The following is an 18,450-nucleotide window of genomic DNA, read 5'->3' on the forward strand; positions in this document are numbered from 1 at the left end:
TTAAAAGAAACTACAGCTCAAACACTGACTGATGTGAAATTCGCAAAACATGTGCCTTCATTTTTTTCTTGCTGTTAATACAACTGATATGTCATCAGTGATTTTGTTATTCTGGGAAAATTGGCGTTTGGCCACATTACTCACAAAGGCCAAATGTCACTCACTAAAGTTCAGTTTATTAAAAAGAAAGCAATGGGTGGAAGTGATGTAGTGCCTATTGTGGTCTAGTTGACCAAATTAATGCAATCCATCTAATTTTAATGTTCCTTTTCATATTGTGGCTTCGTTTGCTGGTCAAATCACACGCGAAGCTAGCTTACTGAGCTGCACAGTACAACACTACCACCATGCGGACAAACGTAGTAACAACCGTTCTCTAACTCATATTTATGATGAGCCAATATATGCAATGTCTTCTATATATTATTCTTAAACAGTTTATGAGATAAGCCATGAAAATAAACTCAAATAAGTTTTAAAAGACGGTTGTGGCAGAAGTCAGTAAGCGGAACGAATGATAACCGGTTCCCGCAAGAGGACTCATATTTCGGTTACACAATTTCTGTGACGGTGCTTCCTGTCGGGGAGGTTTCGCTAGCTTGTGGAGCGGTTTTGGTCATGTTTCGGAATGTTTTTGGTAGATTGGTGACAGAAACCGTTCGTGTCCACCGCTATGTGAAAAGAGCACCTTTAATACGGGGGGAGACGGCAGCCTTTGTGTCGGTCAGGAGCTTCTCGGATGTGAAGGACGAAGTGCAGGAGCCTTTCGACACCTCCCTGCTCGAGTTCCTGGTATGTCCGCTGTCCAAGAAGCCGCTGAGGTAAGACAGATACACAGGATTAATTAAAGGTCACATCGATGGTGATGTGCGGATGAAGCATTGTAAGGTTTTGGGGCTTTCTGTTTGTGCCGAAAAAGGATTAAACGCAGGACGCCCAGTGACATCTGGTGACCGCAAAACCTGTACTTTAGACCGGGGTCAAAGCACTGACGTCACAACACCTGCCAGAGTTTGTTTTCGTCTCGCGTGCAGTAAAATTAAAAGTAGTACATGTCACACACTTGGGGAGGAATATTCATTTCTGTGTGCGTCATGTAAGAATTATGTTGCTCTTGTCTGTCCCCAGGTACGAGGCAAAAACCAATGAGCTGATCAATGAGGAGCTTGGAATCGCCTATCCCATCATCGGTGGCATCCCCAACATGATCCCGCAGGAAGCCAGACTCGTACAGAAAGACCCAGATCCCTCAACCACACCCACGCAGGGGTAGAAACTCCATCACAACACCTTCAGCTGACCCAAGCAGATACATGTAACATTGCTGCGTTTTAAAGGCTGTTGGACTAAACGAGACAGTGCTTCTGTAACACTGTTGTTGGATCCTGATCTGCTCAAATGCCATATTATATCACGACACAGTGAGAACTTACACTGCACTCTAGCCGCCTGGCTAAAGGTATACGTAATACATCACGTCAGGTGTTTATTTGCTCCAGTAGAACTTTGTACTATAACCCATCTGCAAGTATGTTCTCCCTGTCCATGATGGTGGGACTGGTTCCGATAGTGTCCCTCTTTGGTTTGTTCTACTCTGCAGCAGTGGATGAGAACTTCCCTCAAGGCTGCACCAGCAGCAACAGTCTGTGCTTCTACAGCCTGCTGCTGCCGGTCACCATCCCCGTCTACGTCTTCTTCCACCTCTGGAGCTGGATGGGAATCAAGCTCTTTAGGCACAATTAGGCTGCTCTGACTGTTCTGTTGAAGAAAAAATCCACCTGAAAACAATTAAATCAGCTGTTGATGATCTACCTTGCATTTCTCAACCCATTTTGTTTCCTGGTTAATAAAAGTTAAAGGCGATGGTTTGTCTACACAGCGGCACTTTACAAACAGTTTAATAGTAGAAAATGTTACTTGCTACAAACTAGAATGTAATACATGTGATACATGTTTTGATTGAGATAAACCCAGGAAATAGACATATTGCATAGACATATTGCAGGACATCAGAACTAGACAGTGAATGCAACCAAAAATCTATTGGAACACAGACTGTCAACATAAGTCAATTTTTTTAAACTAACCATTGGTGGATTTTTTGCTTTAATGCTTGTGCCGGGTGTTATTTTATTAAGCTGTGTGTAATAACTGGCAAAAAGATAAATAAAGATTTCCTTTGAATACTTGTTATCCACTTACCTAAAACACAGAAAAAGATATGTTAGTCACAACAGCTACAAAACAAGCTTCAGAGTGGTACAGTGAGTCCTGAATATTTGGTGGGTACAATATGCTAAAAGTGATCTTGTGTTAATTCTGAACCTTGATGTAGTTCACATTGTTTGAGTGGGAATGGAAGGCTAGTTATCTGTGTCAAATGACATGCAGTATGTACATTGGTATGGAGGTGAAATGAATGAAGGTAATATGACAGTAATATTGAAACTTCACCGTGTAACTTGAAAAAAACAATTACCACTCAAAGATTGTTCACAACAAATAAACTTAAGCTGATAAAAGATTTGTTTCCATACAGAACAGACAAGGAACAAAGCTATGCAATTTGATGTCAGTTTCCTGAAACTTTTACTGAAACTGATATTTGAAGGAGTGACACACGCAACCTGTGTCCATGTAAAACCCTACACCAACAACATTATAGACAAGTCTAACTCAAGAATTAAAACTGTGGATGAATACATAAAATCAATAATAATACTATCAGGATTATGAGATTTTTCTCCAGATGTTCATTTGGGACAGAATTTCCTTTGTCTTATTACTAAAGATGACTGGATTTTTTTCCTTTTCATGTTCTTATGACATCACAAGTCTTAGCATCAAAAGTTGAATTTTATTTGACCTGTTAATCTGATGCCCGGCTGCTCTTGAAGTTGAGACATTAAAGGGCGTCTAGCAGGAAATGAATGTGGCAGCACCTGACTGCAGGTTAGTGTCCACCACATGACCTCAGTGGCTCTTCCTGCTTTTCACTTCTCTGCCCTGAGCGAGTTTCATCAGTGGAGACTCCGGCCTCGGTGACTGTCCCTCACCTTTTGTCTTGAAGAAAAAGGACTCATTGAGTCTCATCTGGACTGCTCTGACCTGAAGTCAAACAAGAAGTCATTTTGTTATTGAACAGTGGAAACACTTTGAACTTTTCTGTAAATTATTCTGATAAACACAAAACCTTTTTGTTGTTGTTCGCAGGGACAACAGTTTAATATAAGATAAGAAAAAAAGACCAGAACACAGTTAGTCCATCTTTTCTGACCCCTGACACATGTATATAGTTCTGTATGGCTCAGTGAATTCCTAAAACATCTGGGCTCTGTAGTTTTTAGCAAATGTTACTCAAACACGATGAAACAGCACCGGCAGCAGCAATGAGGTTCAACCATGGGCCTGTTTTTTTCAGCACTGTTCAATGCCAACATTGTTTTACAGGTGCAGTGGAGACACAGTTTGATGATACTGATGTTTTGTTTGGTAGAATATTATATTCTTGAGTATCCTATTTCATTTAAGCCTAAAACTGATTTAAAACTGGTTGTTTTAGGATTGTGTCTGAGGGCAGAGGTCAGTTAGCAAGTGAGGACAAACAGTTACTGAAGATGTTAACACTGTTTTGGAAAAGAAAATGTGTTTCTGTTTCAATTCTGTTACACTGCCAACTATTTGTGTCTGAGATGCAAATCATTATTATTAGATAGGAAGAGGTCATATTTATTTGGATTTACATGAGCTTTGCATGACATTGTTACCTACAAAATTTTTGGCAGTACATTTCTATGCCAATTTTTCTTACAGTTCTTTGCGGCAAAATATATTTTTTATTTATATACTTTTCCATATTTTTTCTGACACAGCCCTTTGCATAAAATGTGCATATATATAGTCAGCTTTTATTTTTGTATTTTGTATTTCTCGATCTCTGTTGCTATTTTTTTCCAACTGCCATTACCTGCAGCTTGTTTCCCCAGCTGGGGATTAATAAAGTATATCTTATCTTATCTTACAGCAGCTGTACTGTATAAAGTTTCATGTAGATGTTTTGATGCAAACTATAAACGGGAAGCTTCAGCTTTTGCCGGGGGCAGATAAGGCCCACTGGTCTGTGTTTGCTTACTCTGAAATAAAACATTTGTTGGGGACTATTTTCAGCAACAGATTAATACGCATTTTGTGCTCTAGCAAGTTTTTAGGCAGCAGGTTGGTGTGTGTGTAAAATAAACTAATCAATTTTATTACATCAAAATAAATGACAGTGTGTTTGTCCAGGGTAATGTGCTACATTGTGGTTCACTGATATGTTTACAATAGAGCTCAATAGCACACAGTAATAAGATACATCAGGCTTTGATACACATAGTAAGAAAGATATAGAAAGTTTCCAGCCTTATCCTGTCAGTACAGTGATGAAATATTGGTTAGATTTCTACATTTCTGCATTTGTATCATTCCATGTGGATTTGTTTACTGTTAGAGCGGTTTATAAAAGCAGTTTGGGAGAAATAAAATAAGGCTTTGCAATTTTTACGATGCATTGAATTCAGGTATTTTTCTCCTCTGTAAACATCGTTTGACAAAAATATCTGAATTCTGGGGTAAAAAAGAAAAAGGTGTGCAAAACAAACAGATACAAGATATTTGGGGGCTGTGTGGAGCAGTGTAACTGCAGAGTATCATGTGGTATCACCTGGGTCAGGTCCAGCTTGCCTGGGCGACAGGGGGGCTCGTTGTCCTCGCTGGAGGCTGTCGTGTCAGCAGACTTTGGCTCAGACTCTGACTGGGGGCTCAGAGTTGCTTCACCTTTACCTCGTGTGCTTACAAGCCAAGGATGTGGACCAGAAGGCTCCGTCTTTACATGTTTCATGCCTGAAGAACAAGGTGGATGCAGGTTGAGGTCTTTGTGGTTGTCATCTTTGGTCTGTTCTGGTAAAGACGATGCCTTCACTGACAAACACGTCCCCAGGTCTTTTCTGGCCCTGTCCGGCAGGCTCAGGTCCAGAGGGTTCAAGTGCCCAAAGTGTGTCGTCACACTAGTTTTTTGGCAGAAGTTGAGGTAGAAGGAGAGTTCAGTGGTGAAAAAGTTTTCTGTCTGTGTGGAAGCACTCGTCATTGACTGTTGGCTTGAAATACAGGAATGTTTCTTTGACTTTGCCACATCCAGGGAGGCATTTACACCACTTGGCTCAGCCAGGTAAGGATTCACCTCACTGGGCTTCATAAGTACAGGACACAATACTTTCTCCTCCTCAGTAAGATTTGCACTTATCTCCATCTGTGTCTCAAAGGACAAAGTTCCCGTCTTGTGCTTCTCATGTGCTTGCTCCTCTTCTTCTTCTGTGAGAATTGCCTGTGCTGCCTTTGGCTTTTTCGGGTGCTTGCCTGTCTTTCTGTGACAGTGATGTGAGTGTTGTGGACATTTGTATGATCCTTCAAGATGCTGTTTTATCTCTGCCACAGATGCGTGTGGTTTGTCTCGCTGTGTGAACCTCTCAGGAGTCTCAGGAACAGCTTTGTCACTGGCTTCGCCGCTGGAAGGTTGGGAGGGTGACGCTCTGAATGTCTTCTGTGTGATGAACAGGTCTTGGCTGTTTATGTCCTCACTGGTGCACTGAGAGCCCTCATCATGTGTTGGACCCCGGCTGTGCCCTGTTACTGTGACCTGTGAACAGCTCTCACTGTCTCTCGCAGCCTCATGCTCTAACAGGATGCTCTCTTTGGGATGCCGTGGAGATGAAGAGACAAATCTAGGACGTTTGACAGAGATGTAGCCTGGTGACAAGTCAAACGCCACTGTCTTTTTTCTTCTGGTTTTCCTCTTGGAGTCTTGAGTCAGGTGATCAGGCTTCAGCTTGTCAACGCGGCGTGGATTCAATGTTTCAGGCTTCACAGCATGTTTAGCTTGTGCGCTGCAGGCCTCAGTGAATATAAAACTGTCATCTAGCTCCAAAGCCAATCTGTTTTTCTTTTTTTTCTTGTCTTTTTTCTTTGCTTTCCTCGCCACCATTGCCTCTTTGAATTTGGACTGTTTCTTTTTCTTTTTTTTCTGATTTATATCATCTGTTTTCATGGTTATGTCACATTTGCGTTTTGGGCATTTTTTGTCCTTTTTTCTTTGTCTTTTCATAGGTGAAACCCAAGACTCCCAAAAGAGGTCCATCTCCTCATGGTCACTCATGGGGTCTGTTCAAGAGAAAGAAGAAAGTGCTTCGTTTTTAAAAGCTATATGCAGCACAGTCTCACATTAGTCTGACACCTACAGATAAAAACAGTACCTTTAATGAAAGAAGATGCAAGATAACACATGGTTAAGCTATTTTAAATGTAATTTCTCTGACTGCCTTTTTGTGTAGCTTCTTAAGGTTGGTATTACAGAATATGTACAAACACCTCATCAACAAGCTCTGAGTCTAATCACAGCAGCATCATCCCACTGGGGACGTCTTGTCTTTACCATTACAGCCTCACATATTAACTCTTTTTCAGCTGACAGACACGGATTCCTGGCCTGCAATTTTACAAATGAAAAACTCTTATCATGTTCGCCACTACACCTACTGCCTCTTCTTTACCTGAACATCTTGCTATTTCTGTGTCATTTGCTTTATTTTACGGGGCTACACTGTAGTGGTGTTTTGTTTTGGGTTTAGATGTTGTTCCATCTGTATCTATTGCCTATTTTATAGGACTTGTCTTATATCAATGATGGTAGACTAAGTAGTAGAAACATCAATCAATATAACACAATAAAATTCAACAGGTAGGAAAACCACGCAACCTCCGAAATGACCTTTCAATAAAAACTGAACATTATATTCTTCAAAAAAGCAGACATTTACTGCAGGGCTGTTATATTAGACTGTATTAGTTCATATTAGTTATTAGTAGAAGTTATTAGTGTTAGTATTAGTTATTACCGCCATCAATTCATCCAGTGATTATTTTCTCAATTAATTATGCATCATCTATGAAATGCCAAAAAATGGCCAGCAAATGCCCCTTCCTCACTGCCCACGGTGACATCTTCAAATTGCTTGTTTTGTCCAACCAACAGTCCAAACCCAAAGATATTCAACTCATATAAAGCAGATGTCACAAATCTTCACAGCTGAGAAACTGGAAGCTGTGACGTTTGGCTTGAAAAAAATTAGACAATCAAAACAGTTGAAAAGAAAAGTAATATGAAACTTTTTGGAAAATCAATGCTTTTTTGTCGTTTTCTTCAAAAAAACACCAAACACACGCTGGTCCCAGCTTCTCAAATGTTCCTCACATTTGCTTTTCTGTGTCATTTACAAAAAAACACTTGTTTTTTGGGTGTTTTGATGGTGATGCTGCTCCAAAATCTCATGAAGGTATTCTGATGGGTTGAGATCTGGGGTCAGTGAGGGCCGTAGCTACCTATGTTCACAGCTCTTCATGCTCATCAAACCACTCAGTGACCCGTCCTGTCCTGTATGAAGCTCCAGCCATTCATGTCTTTCCTGTCATTTGTCACCTGTCTGCATATAGATATGCTTTAATTTCTGTCCTGTCTTACTATCTTCTTCTATGTATTTACTTGCTCAGCAGCTTCATGTTGTTTTGTCTATTACCTGTATTTGCATACAGTTTTGTTATGAGTGTGTGTGTGTGTGTGTGTGTGTGTGTGTGTGTGTGTGTGTGTGTGTGTGTGTGTTTCAGCGAATTTTTAACACATAACTGTTTGAGTTGTGCTGAGAGTCTGTGTTGGTGTCTTGCTCCTTAATGAGGTTTTAAACGCAGCGCTATTTGACCTCGCACTTTTATTTTTTAACATCAAGCCCTGGCACAGGACGGCAGACATGAAGATGTGCACTGCTTCTGTAAAGTCCGAGCTGAAGACTATACTCTGCATATCAAGAGGATGACAGGTCAGTATATTGTATTTCCCAGAGGAAAACGATTTGCATAATAGCCTTAACAGCTCTCCTGGCTTTTAAGCAGTACTTACTGTAGGCCTGTACAGTACGTATGATGAAACATTCAGTTTACTGAGCTCTCTGGCATATTATGAATTACAGTTTTAATCCATATGTGTCCAGGCAAATATAGACGACTAAGTACCCTCTTCCTGCAAGTAGTAGGAGCCTGTGACAGGACATTTATTCTGATTATAACTTTGCAACAGAGCTGATAGGAAATTTAACAGTGCATTTTGATGCAAGTCTGTTTGTATGAACTATTTTGACGCATATTTGCTTTCTGAAAAGATGTGCTAGTGTGTAATTCACTTGGTTAGTTTGTCAGCATATCTGTGCTATTGTTTTATTACACTTCCTGCACCGTGAAAAATCTCTTTGCTAGCAGCTAACTTAGCAAACTGATAGCATATCAATTTAGGATGCTAACAGACAAATGGAGTGTGCAACAATTTAACTGAATTAAGAGGAAGAAGCGCTACTAGAGGAAATGACAGCATGGAATTAGAGTTAGTCACATTTTTATACACTGCATGTTTCCAGTTTGTTTTGTTTTTTTACATTTCTGTCTAGTTAATATTCTGCCTGAAGACTAGTGCAAGTGGCCGCAATTACGAAAAACACGATGGCTTTAGCAAAACCAGCCGAAAACCTGACGGGTTTCGCAAAACGTTACTTTTTGGCCGTATATTTTCGCGCCTCAAAAAGGTAATTACTTTGTACCAAGCGAGTTTATTATGAACCATGCATAGGCTATAACATAAAATGATATTACAGAGAAAAAAAAACTTTTAAAATAACATGGAAATTACCTCAGAGGGAAGATTCAGCCGGAAAACTCAACTTCAAAGAGACCGGCCGGAGTTCATGATGCATTCAGGTGCTTCCCGTCAGGCTTACAACTAGATGAAAGCGGGCATCTCGCGATCACGCAACATTTGCAATATTTACGGAATTATAAAATTAGCACTTTTGAGAGAAGGAAAACAAAAACTCTTCAATGTTTATTTTTTCCTACTACTACATGGTTATGAGTTATGTGCTGACGGAAGGTAAAAATAACATTTTCATTACGTTTAGAGAACAAAAGGCCCTCTCATTTTTTTAAACAATTAGCCCTAAATTCAACATCATGTCAAACATGGCAGAAAAAAGTAATCCTTGCTTCCATTCTTTAGGCTATTTCCAAAAAGGACGTCCAGCAATAAAATAAATTATTTATACATCTACACCTAGTTGTTTGTTAATATTGTCGATATATTCACTTCATAAGTTTCCAACTCGGGTGTCAAAGGAAATCCTGACGTTCACTGTGAACACGACTCGTTTGTAGGTTGATTCTGATGCTCGTATTTACAATATTTTTCACAGCTCTTGAAGGAAGCATTGGACCTCGTGTCAATGTAGCAGTCACTGCCCTGAAGGAAAAGCGTGTCTGAGGACAGTGTTTGTGTCTGCCTGAAAGGTTCAAACATGAATTTGTAAATTTGTAACGAGTCAATTTTTCACAAAGTGTTCGCGATAAGACCACTAGATGCCGCAATTTACCATCAGCTAGGCTCACCATGACTGACAAAAATCAGTGGCAAAACTTTGGTGCGTGATAGTCCGGATAAACAGTAATAGAATAATTGAACTTACATTTATATTACATTACATTTATAAGGACACATACGTACTTGAATGAGAGAGATTAGAGATATTATTATTTCTAATTAATACAAAAGGAAAATTTCCAAACAAAAAGCCAAATTGGGACATATGGAACTTTTGACAAAGTCAACAGTCTTGTCAGTGGCATCATTTTCTCTTTTATTTGGTTACCATGCAAACACTTGCTTTCATAAACCCCCTCTACAAACCCCTCCTCCACAAAGAATCCCTCTGTTCTCCTGATTCATGACTCTTTCTCTCTGTCTCTCTGCTAAAACTTGTCATGTCCTCTGAGTAGATGTGGCCTGTATGATACAGAGCTGTCTTGGAAACCTTTCAGACAGCAGAACAGACAATGTTCTGGCCAAGTTTGTATCCATTTCCTGTTTGGTTTTGTACGGCAGACTAATTGAATTGTCTTTCTTGCCTATACTTGTACTCTGTTTTCCTGAAAGATCCCCTATCTACAGACTAAACATGACTGACATTACATGAGTAAGGCTGCATATGGTGCAGTAAATGTTGGGGGAAAGTCATTATACACTAATGGCCCTGCACCATTTTTGGCAAATCATGTTATCTTAGCTCTCATATACCTGCAATTTAGTCTACAGGGAAAAAAAAAAGATTTTATAGTCTAGCAAGCAGGGACTTATTTAAGAACAATTTCACTTAATACTTAGGCCATGTGATAACAACTAAACCATCTCCATGACAACTGAGCAACTCCATCCACTGAGGAAGGCCATGAGATGTTGTTAAAAGCCTCAGTAAAACTCCAAATAAGCGAATACGATTTTTGTCAAATGACTAAGTTCAAGAATGAGCCTTCAGGCTTATTTTCCTGACTTTGTTGTCCTAAAGGTATTCCCTTTAAAATGCGAACACATGTCCCTATTATAAATTTCATCTAGACAGATACTTTAGAAATGTTATGAATAACTGCAATATTGCTCTTGAACACCAGTGTCTGGCCAAACATTCTGTTAGAAGAGCAGCATTAAAAAAAAAGAGGGTTTTTCACACAAATCTGGTATTTTTAGTTATTTTGAAGGCCACTGGAAGGAAATGTACCTTACATCACAGACCTGCAAGATTACAGCATTTATAGAGTCTGGCTGGCAATTTCCCCTACGTAATGCTGTGACCCATTTCTATCCACCATCCCATTAGTTTGACAAAAACTTCTATCCTGTGCTCTGTCTGCACCACCTGCTTTAGTACAAGAACATCCTTTACCCTTGTTAGTTTGTGATTTTCATAGGTAATCAGATAAAGTGTGTGGTGGACTGTAGAGATTAGCTAATTGGAGGCTTGACTTCATTAAATGCCATCTTCATTAATATGAACTGTCCCACAGAGGCTATAATTGTTTCATTATATGTTTTTAGTTTTTTTGACGCTAGAAAAATCACTACTGTAAGACCCAAATACGCTAATAGCTTAAATAATTAAGAATGTACAGTCTGCTTTGGATAATCAGGAAATGCCGAGGGGAACATAGTATTACAAACATAATGTGCTCTTTCAGCTTTCTTGTCTGTTTGAGCTACTTTGTTTTAGACAATAAACTTCATCTTGATTATGTATCATTTATAGTTCATAACAATTCCATCATTTTTTTTGCTATGTGTCTGTCAATTTATAATAAAGTGAAATCAATTTAATAGATCAAATAGCAACTGAATACATGTAAATATGTTAAAATAATGATAACTTAAGCCGACCATATCAAATAGATTAAACTTGAATCAAAGCTAAGAGTGCAGCAGATCTGCTAGGATAGTTACCTTTAGCAATTTAGCTTAGTTTTTATTCTCCATCGTAACTGAATTTAGTTGCTGCCTCGTTGAATCATTTGGAGTAACAAAGTGAATAAACAAGTTGTCACATTAACATGAATATTTTTTTTTAATTCTAGAGAACAGGTAAGTCAATAGAATCAATAGGTCTAAGTACATTTAGTTTGGGCTAGCTATCTTGCAGCTAACTCTTACTAGACATAAGTCCACTGCTTTTGGCTGTCTAGTTTTCTCTTGTTCTATGGCGGAGTGCAGTAAATGCATTTCCAACTTTTATAATCCACAGATTACCACGACAGTGTGCAGCTACTGCAGCCTGGGCAGCAATACAAAGCCAAAAGGCACTTTCTTATTTTCACACAAATTAAAATCATATTTTTTATGTGGTAAAACATATGTCAAAAAGCCAGGTTCCTGTCTATGTAGAAAGTGAATTAGTCATGCTGTTGTTTTTGTCTCTCAATTCATTTTCCATCCATCATTTAAGAAAGTCAGTTTCAATGTTTTTGCTGAGTTTAAAGGTGTAATGAGGTGTTTTCCCGTTATGTAGCACGGATTTCAAAATGTGTGGGTCTCTGTCAGCACTGATGTGGTGAACAGCATGTATCAGACACATTAAGTCTGTGTCAGTTAGTCCAGACACATGATTTAGGTGATGAATAAAACGTGTGAACCGCAGATTGGTACCATGATCCTCATCTGCTTGCATCGTCTTTTGACAGGTCATTCATCCGGGGTGCTACATTACTACTGCCTGCTGATTTCCAGCGGTGAAATTTCTGAAGAATAAATGAAGAATGGGATTTCAAGTTTTGTTCTGGGAAGCAGACATTCCCGTGTCTGTGTTAGAAGTTGGTAGCGACACCTGTGTTGCGTGTGTAGTCTTTGAATTCTGAGGTCAGAAGTCAGGTTAAGCAGAGGTCTCTGGCAGACTATAGTATAAACTGTCCAGTAGCTGGAAGACACTGACTCGCTCAGTGAGTCACACCTCTGTTTGTTAGTCTCTGCAAAAATCTACTGAATACATTCATGCCCAGGGTCTTTGATTTTTCACAATTTAATACACAGATTGTTGGGTTGGGCTGCCCGGGCAATAAACCCTTCCCCCTGTTTTAATGACTCGTTTGTCTCTCTTCCAGCAGAAAAAGTGGAACCTATGAGCTCCTCTTGCAGCTCATAGGTTCCACTAGCCGTTATTTTGACTCGTTAGCCCTGCTACAGTAGAACAAAATGGATGAAATGAAAGTGAAGGGCATGCACCCCTGATGTCATCATGCATGCATCAGTGTGAGCAGTGGCTGTGTCTTACCTCATTATTCCTCTGTCGGCACTGAATTTACTTATTTACTTCCAGGAGCATTGTGGTTAGTGGTCAGCGCCTCAGTGTTTATGAATCCACCAAAATGTTTTATGGTGGCTTCATCTTACTTGACAAAATCTTGTACAAAATCTTGTACTGCTTTGATAGTCCCAGGACCGAGTTCGTATGAGTTCAACATTCGTTATATTTACTTTCCTAAGAGCGCTCTGATAAGGACTACATTTGAAGAAAGCTCAGACCAGCTGATAGCAGCACGATAAAGTTGGGGACCTTTCACAAGACTTAGATTTTATTGATCAGTTTGGTGATTTCATCATTCCAGTTTAGAGAGCAGACTACTGCATTGAACAAAGCTCCCGAGGCAGGTGGTTTATGCATTTTAGCCTCATGTCACTACTTGAAATGGGGCTGTGTGAATCTAAGGAGTGTTTGACAGCTTGTGACAACCTACTTTTCAACAGTCACACCAATTCACATTTCCATAGGAATCATTTCTGTCTAAGATGCCTGATCAAAGCAATCAATCCAGCTAAGTGAAACTAATCCAGGGCGTAGTAACGGTCTGGGTGGTGGTGTCTGGTGGCAGTAAAGTGATGGTGCATTGCCTTGACAGGCCAGTCTGCAGTTCCGGGAAAAGAGGGTCAGGCTGGGGTAAAGAACTGCCTGTAATGCACGTGGGCTCACTTGCTGGGCTGTTAAAGACCCTTCTCCCCCCACTATAAATCCTGCCAATCACACTGAGCTGTAGGGGTTATGGGTACGACTCATTGTCAGATTTAAGCATTATTAAGCAATAAAAAAGTTATAAATGTAATTGTCTTTTTATATTGAATTTCACAGATTGCTGAGTTGCTAAACACCACATCTAGCCTTTTGGTGTAATGTGAAAAGTGTTGTTCCTCGTGATGGACACAACTCTGCAATTTAGCCTCTTTTAGCGTCTTGTTTTGGTGTTCAGACCAACCAAATTCTGCCCTCATTGACCTTGCTTCTAACCACAGCAGGCGTGGCATTAACTGACTGTACACTTCCTGTCCAGTGCCAAACAACAGGGGCAGAGCCAGCAGCGGGGACTAACAGAACTAAAAAGAGGCGGGACTATTGAACTTGCATTGATCAGGTGGACAGAGACACAACTCTAATTGAATGCTGGTGTTGCTAACTGTGTCTGATATATGTGTAAGTAGCCAAATCCTTTCATTCATCAGTTTTTCTATAAAATGCACCAACCTTTAACCACAACCTCCAAATTTAATGAGCAGCTCCCTTGTTTTCTCCAAAATGTCTCTGGAGTGACTTGAGACGAGCAGCGTCTCTGGGATGTTAGGTATCTTCTCTGTCACCCACTCAGGACATGCCGTCACCCTCTATAAAAGTCAAAGCCTAACCTGAAATAGCAGCCCCCTTCTCCTTATTTACTCCCCTGTAACTATTCTTAAGTCTTGGGAACCCGCTTGCCATACGGATGCACCTGACTTGCAATAGCGGTGAATGTCAGGGCAGTGCTCATGCCCTGCGAGTTAGAAATTCCATTGTTTACAACTCCACTTAGCACAGGGGCTCTGGATAGAAAGACTGATCTGTTACATATGATATCATCCCGTGTCCGGTGCTGTTGTCGTTGGACAGCTTTGACTTGAAGTCTCTTGCCTTGTTTTATTCCCACGCACCTTGTTGACTTTGCATGCCATAGGTAACATGCTACGCATTAAGGCAGCATGAGGTAATGAGGAGAACAAGGTTTAGGACCTAAGCTAAGGTCAAAGGTCAATGTGTTCAGCGGGTGTCATCTAAACAGGCCGTGGCCACTGTAGTCTTTAATAGTATCACGGGAAAGCAAGTGGAGGTCAATGTCTCTGCAGGGCCCCACCGATCACCGTAAATCTTATAAAGCTGGTATGTAAACAACTTTTATCACTGACCACTTGAGCCATTTGTTTATGTTTCAACAGGTGCAATGGCTGACTTCAGAGGATAATCAATACTGGTGTTGGATCACTTCATGCTTTAATGTCACGGTAAAACGTTTTATTCACAGCTGCAAACTGCTTGTGTAAAAGATTCTGCAAGTAAAACCCAACTGAAGAACTGAACTGAAGCTCCAGAAAACTACTTTTCTAAATGCATCTGCATTTATAGATATATTTCAACAAATTCCCATCTTTTGATGAAAAGTTACCCATAAATCTTTGAGCTGCTCGGCAGCTGCTTTTTTCCTCATGGCAAAGGAAGGAGGGGATCTAAGCAGCTCACTTGGACAATCACCAATATGTTCGTTATGTCAGGGATGATCGCCATGGCACCGTTCACACTGGAGCTCAAAAGTTTAAAGTTCTGCTATTTGCTTAGATAAAATGGCACTTTTACTTTCCTGGCGACCTTCATCTTGAGATAAGTCACTCCACAACTTCAGTCTGATTTTCCAGGTTTGAGAGCCTTTAAATCAGTTTCCCCACAGATTAAGGGGCTTGGTGTGAACGGGGCCTTTGTGTCATGACATAGCCATTCCCAGCTCCGGCTACATTTAGAAAACTCATACCCTCGCGGTTACCTAACGTGTAGTGTGTGTGACCATAATAAGAAGTAGGGTGTTTCTTTCTAACATGAGCTGTGTGCTCCTATGGATTGATCCTCCTTGGACACCTGTGGCTGAAAGCTGAGGGGGGAGAGCGTGCCATGATGCATGAATGACAGACAGAGAGGGAGGGTGGAGGCCTGAAAAGAAAATAGATGATTTTCATGGACATTACAATGTTTTGTAATCTGTTTCATTTATTGTGCAAAGTGAACGGTAGCAGAAACTTTTTTCTTTCTTCATGTCCTAATGAATTTAATTACAATCAATATTCTAATTCAACCTGAATTTTCCCATAAACCTAAAAGGGCCAGTGGACTGCCAAATATTGGGTTTTATTTTTCACAGAAAACATTTTGACAGAAGGATGTTGCTGATACATTAGTGTGTGAGCAGCATTTCATTTCTGTAACAGAGTTGATGAGCTCATTTTAATCTCCCAGTCTCAACATCATCATGCATCATATTTTATGAACATATCATATGTTTTGCATGTAAAATCTTAATTTGCAATGTAGCTAGTAACTACAGTGATCAGACAAAAGTAGTGGAGTTAAGACTGTAGTCTTAACTCCACTACTTTGGTCTGATTACATTATTTCCCTTTGAAATGAAGTGGAGCAGAATAATTAAAAGTAGTGGTGTGATTTGAAAATACTCACATTAAAGTACTTTAAGTACATTAAACTTGTACTTGAGTACAATGCTTGGGTAAAAGTACATAGATTTAATGCACACTGCATCACTGTCACGTTTTAAGGGTTTAATGGAACACTTAAATACAGTGGCATGACGTCATTGTTGGTTATTTGTAACACCAGTATCATGGTCACAATTCTGTAGAAAAATAATTTTGAGGGATCCTCAAGTTGCTTTTAGTTGTATATTTATGTAAAACCTTACTATCAACTGATATATCATACTGATGTATCAGCCTTAGACATCCTGTATTGGTCGGACTCTAATGTCTAGATGGCACAATGGATGTGAGGGGAAATATGTTCTTGTGTGAAATGGCCCTTTGCTTGACCTCATTTCAACAAGGAATACAGCTTAATAAAAAAAAAAAGTATCTAAGCAGGTCATGATTCTTCAGATGTTCTCAGATCCTCAAGATGACATATAGTGCATGCATGTACACACCACTCATGACCAAGACAGTGACGGCAACAGCATCACCCACTGACACACCTCCTGAACTCTCACTTACTCTTTGATTCAGGATGTTTTCTCTGACGTCAGGCCGGTGTAAAAGCTCCTTTTGGGTGGTGAACTCATTAAAACAATGTTAATTCTTGAGTAAAATGCCTATGTAACCACGGTAACTCCCTAATGGTCAATGAGAGTCATAAATCCATCCAAATGTTGGCGCTATTGTTGTGAGGCAGGCTGGGAGTCAGACAAAAAAAGGTCACATCAGATGTGGACTAATAGATCTGGCCACTCTACAGAGATAGGGAAAAAATAACAGAGAGGCATGCAAAATTGAAAATGTGGAGGGAAGTTGTGCACTCAGACAGTGCTTGGGAAAGTGGAGTTTTAGTCTGGGAAACGGGGTTTCTTATGTAAAACCCTTTCAGTAAAAGAACGGTATAGCCATCCTATGATCACTTTTATTGGAATAACTAGTGTTTCAACATACATGTGATGATTAAACCCTGTAGTGATTTCATAGGAGAAATAAAATGTCACTTGGCACCAAATCCCTTCAATATAAAAAGAGATCGATAGATTTATGTCAGGGAAACAGCATTCCTTTAAAGGTCTAGGAATTTGGTGTGTGTGTGTGTGTGTGTGTGTGTGTGTGTGTGTGTGTGTGTGTGTGTGTGTGTGTGTGTGTGTGCGTGTGTGTGTGTGTCTGTGTGTGTCTGTGTGTGTGTGAGCATGTAAGGCGGGTGTGAAGGTATTTGGGTTCAACATGCCATTAGTTGGGTCTGGTATGACAGTGGTGAAAGCCTGAAGCTCAGAGGAGGTGTTGTCATTCCTGTCCTGCCCCCTCCAGGAGCTGAAGGTGTGACATCAACAGCAGTAATGAAGGCAGCTCATCAATGGCTGGGCCCGGGGGCTATAAAAGGAAGCTGGAGAGTCCAGTGCTTATCATAACCGATAGGAGCTAACCACCGAACCAGACTGACTTTATACCTGGTACACGACTTTTCATTTTATCACACTGAGGAGAAGCCACCACCAGAGGTATGTTCAGCCTGTTATATCTTAAAGTCAGAGATATGGGCCAAACACACCCCAACTCACGTTGATTCCTTTATCTATTTTGAGTGGATATTGTGATATATTTGAATGTCTGATGTGTACAACATGGGAATATATGGATTTCAAGAAAAAAACAAACAAACTAGTAAAATTTGATTGATTCTGGTCACATCCAGTATCTTCCTCGCTTCCTTTAACACAAGGCATTTACAGTTCAGTTATTTATTTCGTGTGTGATTTGCAATATTTTTCATGTTGTGAAAGCTTTGTGCATTTATGGGAAAACGTGAGTTTGAGAAATTTGTCATTTTTATGTGAACAGGTCATCAAGATCAACATGAGAAATCTGGACTATAGAATCATTGTCATTTCACTCTGCATTTCACACCTCTTCACTCTCTATGAAGGACGCCCCTTAAGGTAATCCTAACCCCCCCTCCTAGCTCCTCTTTCAGATCAATTAAGATCACCTTCACTGCTACATGATCATTGCCTCATTTTGGCTTTAATCAACATACTCACGTTATCAGCACATCCTGTTTTTGCAGTGTTGAACTAACGTGTATCTCATGATCCTGTGCTACAGAAAAAGGACGGTGAGCGAGGTCCAGCTCATGCACAACCTCGGGGAGCACAAGCAGGTGCAGGAGCGGCGGGAGTGGCTGCAGATGCGGCTGCGGGGCATCCACACGGCCCCGGGCCGGGGCAGCAGCGCGGAGGCGGGCCGGACGAGGAAGAGGCTGCGTCCGGAGGAGCTGCCCGACCTGAGCGACCTGACACCCGAGGAGATCCAGTACGCTTTGAACTTCTTGGAGAAACTCCTCAAGTCAAAGCACTCGTGATTTTGGTTGATTTTATTTGACCTTCAACGCAGCAACATTTCCATCATCCTTTTAACAGAGTTCAAGATGCCTCTCTCTTATTAGAATGTACTTT

General features: G+C 40.4%; 3 protein-coding genes across 3 annotated transcripts; all 3 read left to right on the forward strand.

The window, feature by feature from the left end:
- The first annotated feature begins 568 nt into the window (after positions 1–568).
- Positions 569–1,288, forward strand: LOC121608034 (protein preY, mitochondrial-like). The gene is made up of 2 exons (XM_041939135.1): positions 569–821; positions 1,129–1,288. The coding sequence occupies exons 1-2, from the start codon at positions 619–621 to the stop codon at positions 1,271–1,273; spliced, it is 348 nt and encodes a 115-aa protein (XP_041795069.1). The 5' UTR covers positions 569–618; the 3' UTR covers positions 1,274–1,288.
- Positions 1,289–1,524: 236 nt separating this feature from the next.
- LOC121608035 (phosphatidylinositol N-acetylglucosaminyltransferase subunit Y-like) lies at positions 1,525–2,184 on the forward strand. Its single transcript, XM_041939136.1, has one exon. The coding sequence runs from the start codon at positions 1,531–1,533 to the stop codon at positions 1,741–1,743; it is 213 nt and encodes a 70-aa protein (XP_041795070.1). The 5' UTR covers positions 1,525–1,530; the 3' UTR covers positions 1,744–2,184.
- Positions 2,185–16,283: 14,099 nt separating this feature from the next.
- On the forward strand, positions 16,284–18,356 carry LOC121607667 (parathyroid hormone-like). Its single transcript, XM_041938589.1, has 3 exons — positions 16,284–16,289; positions 17,837–17,934; positions 18,101–18,356. Exons 1-3 carry the CDS (start codon positions 16,284–16,286, stop codon positions 18,354–18,356), a joined length of 360 nt encoding a protein of 119 aa, XP_041794523.1.
- The last annotated feature ends 94 nt before the right edge of the window (positions 18,357–18,450 follow it).

This window comes from Chelmon rostratus, chromosome 6, assembly GCF_017976325.1.
Source record: "Chelmon rostratus isolate fCheRos1 chromosome 6, fCheRos1.pri, whole genome shotgun sequence".
Lineage (NCBI taxonomy): Eukaryota > Metazoa > Chordata > Actinopteri > Chaetodontiformes > Chaetodontidae > Chelmon > Chelmon rostratus.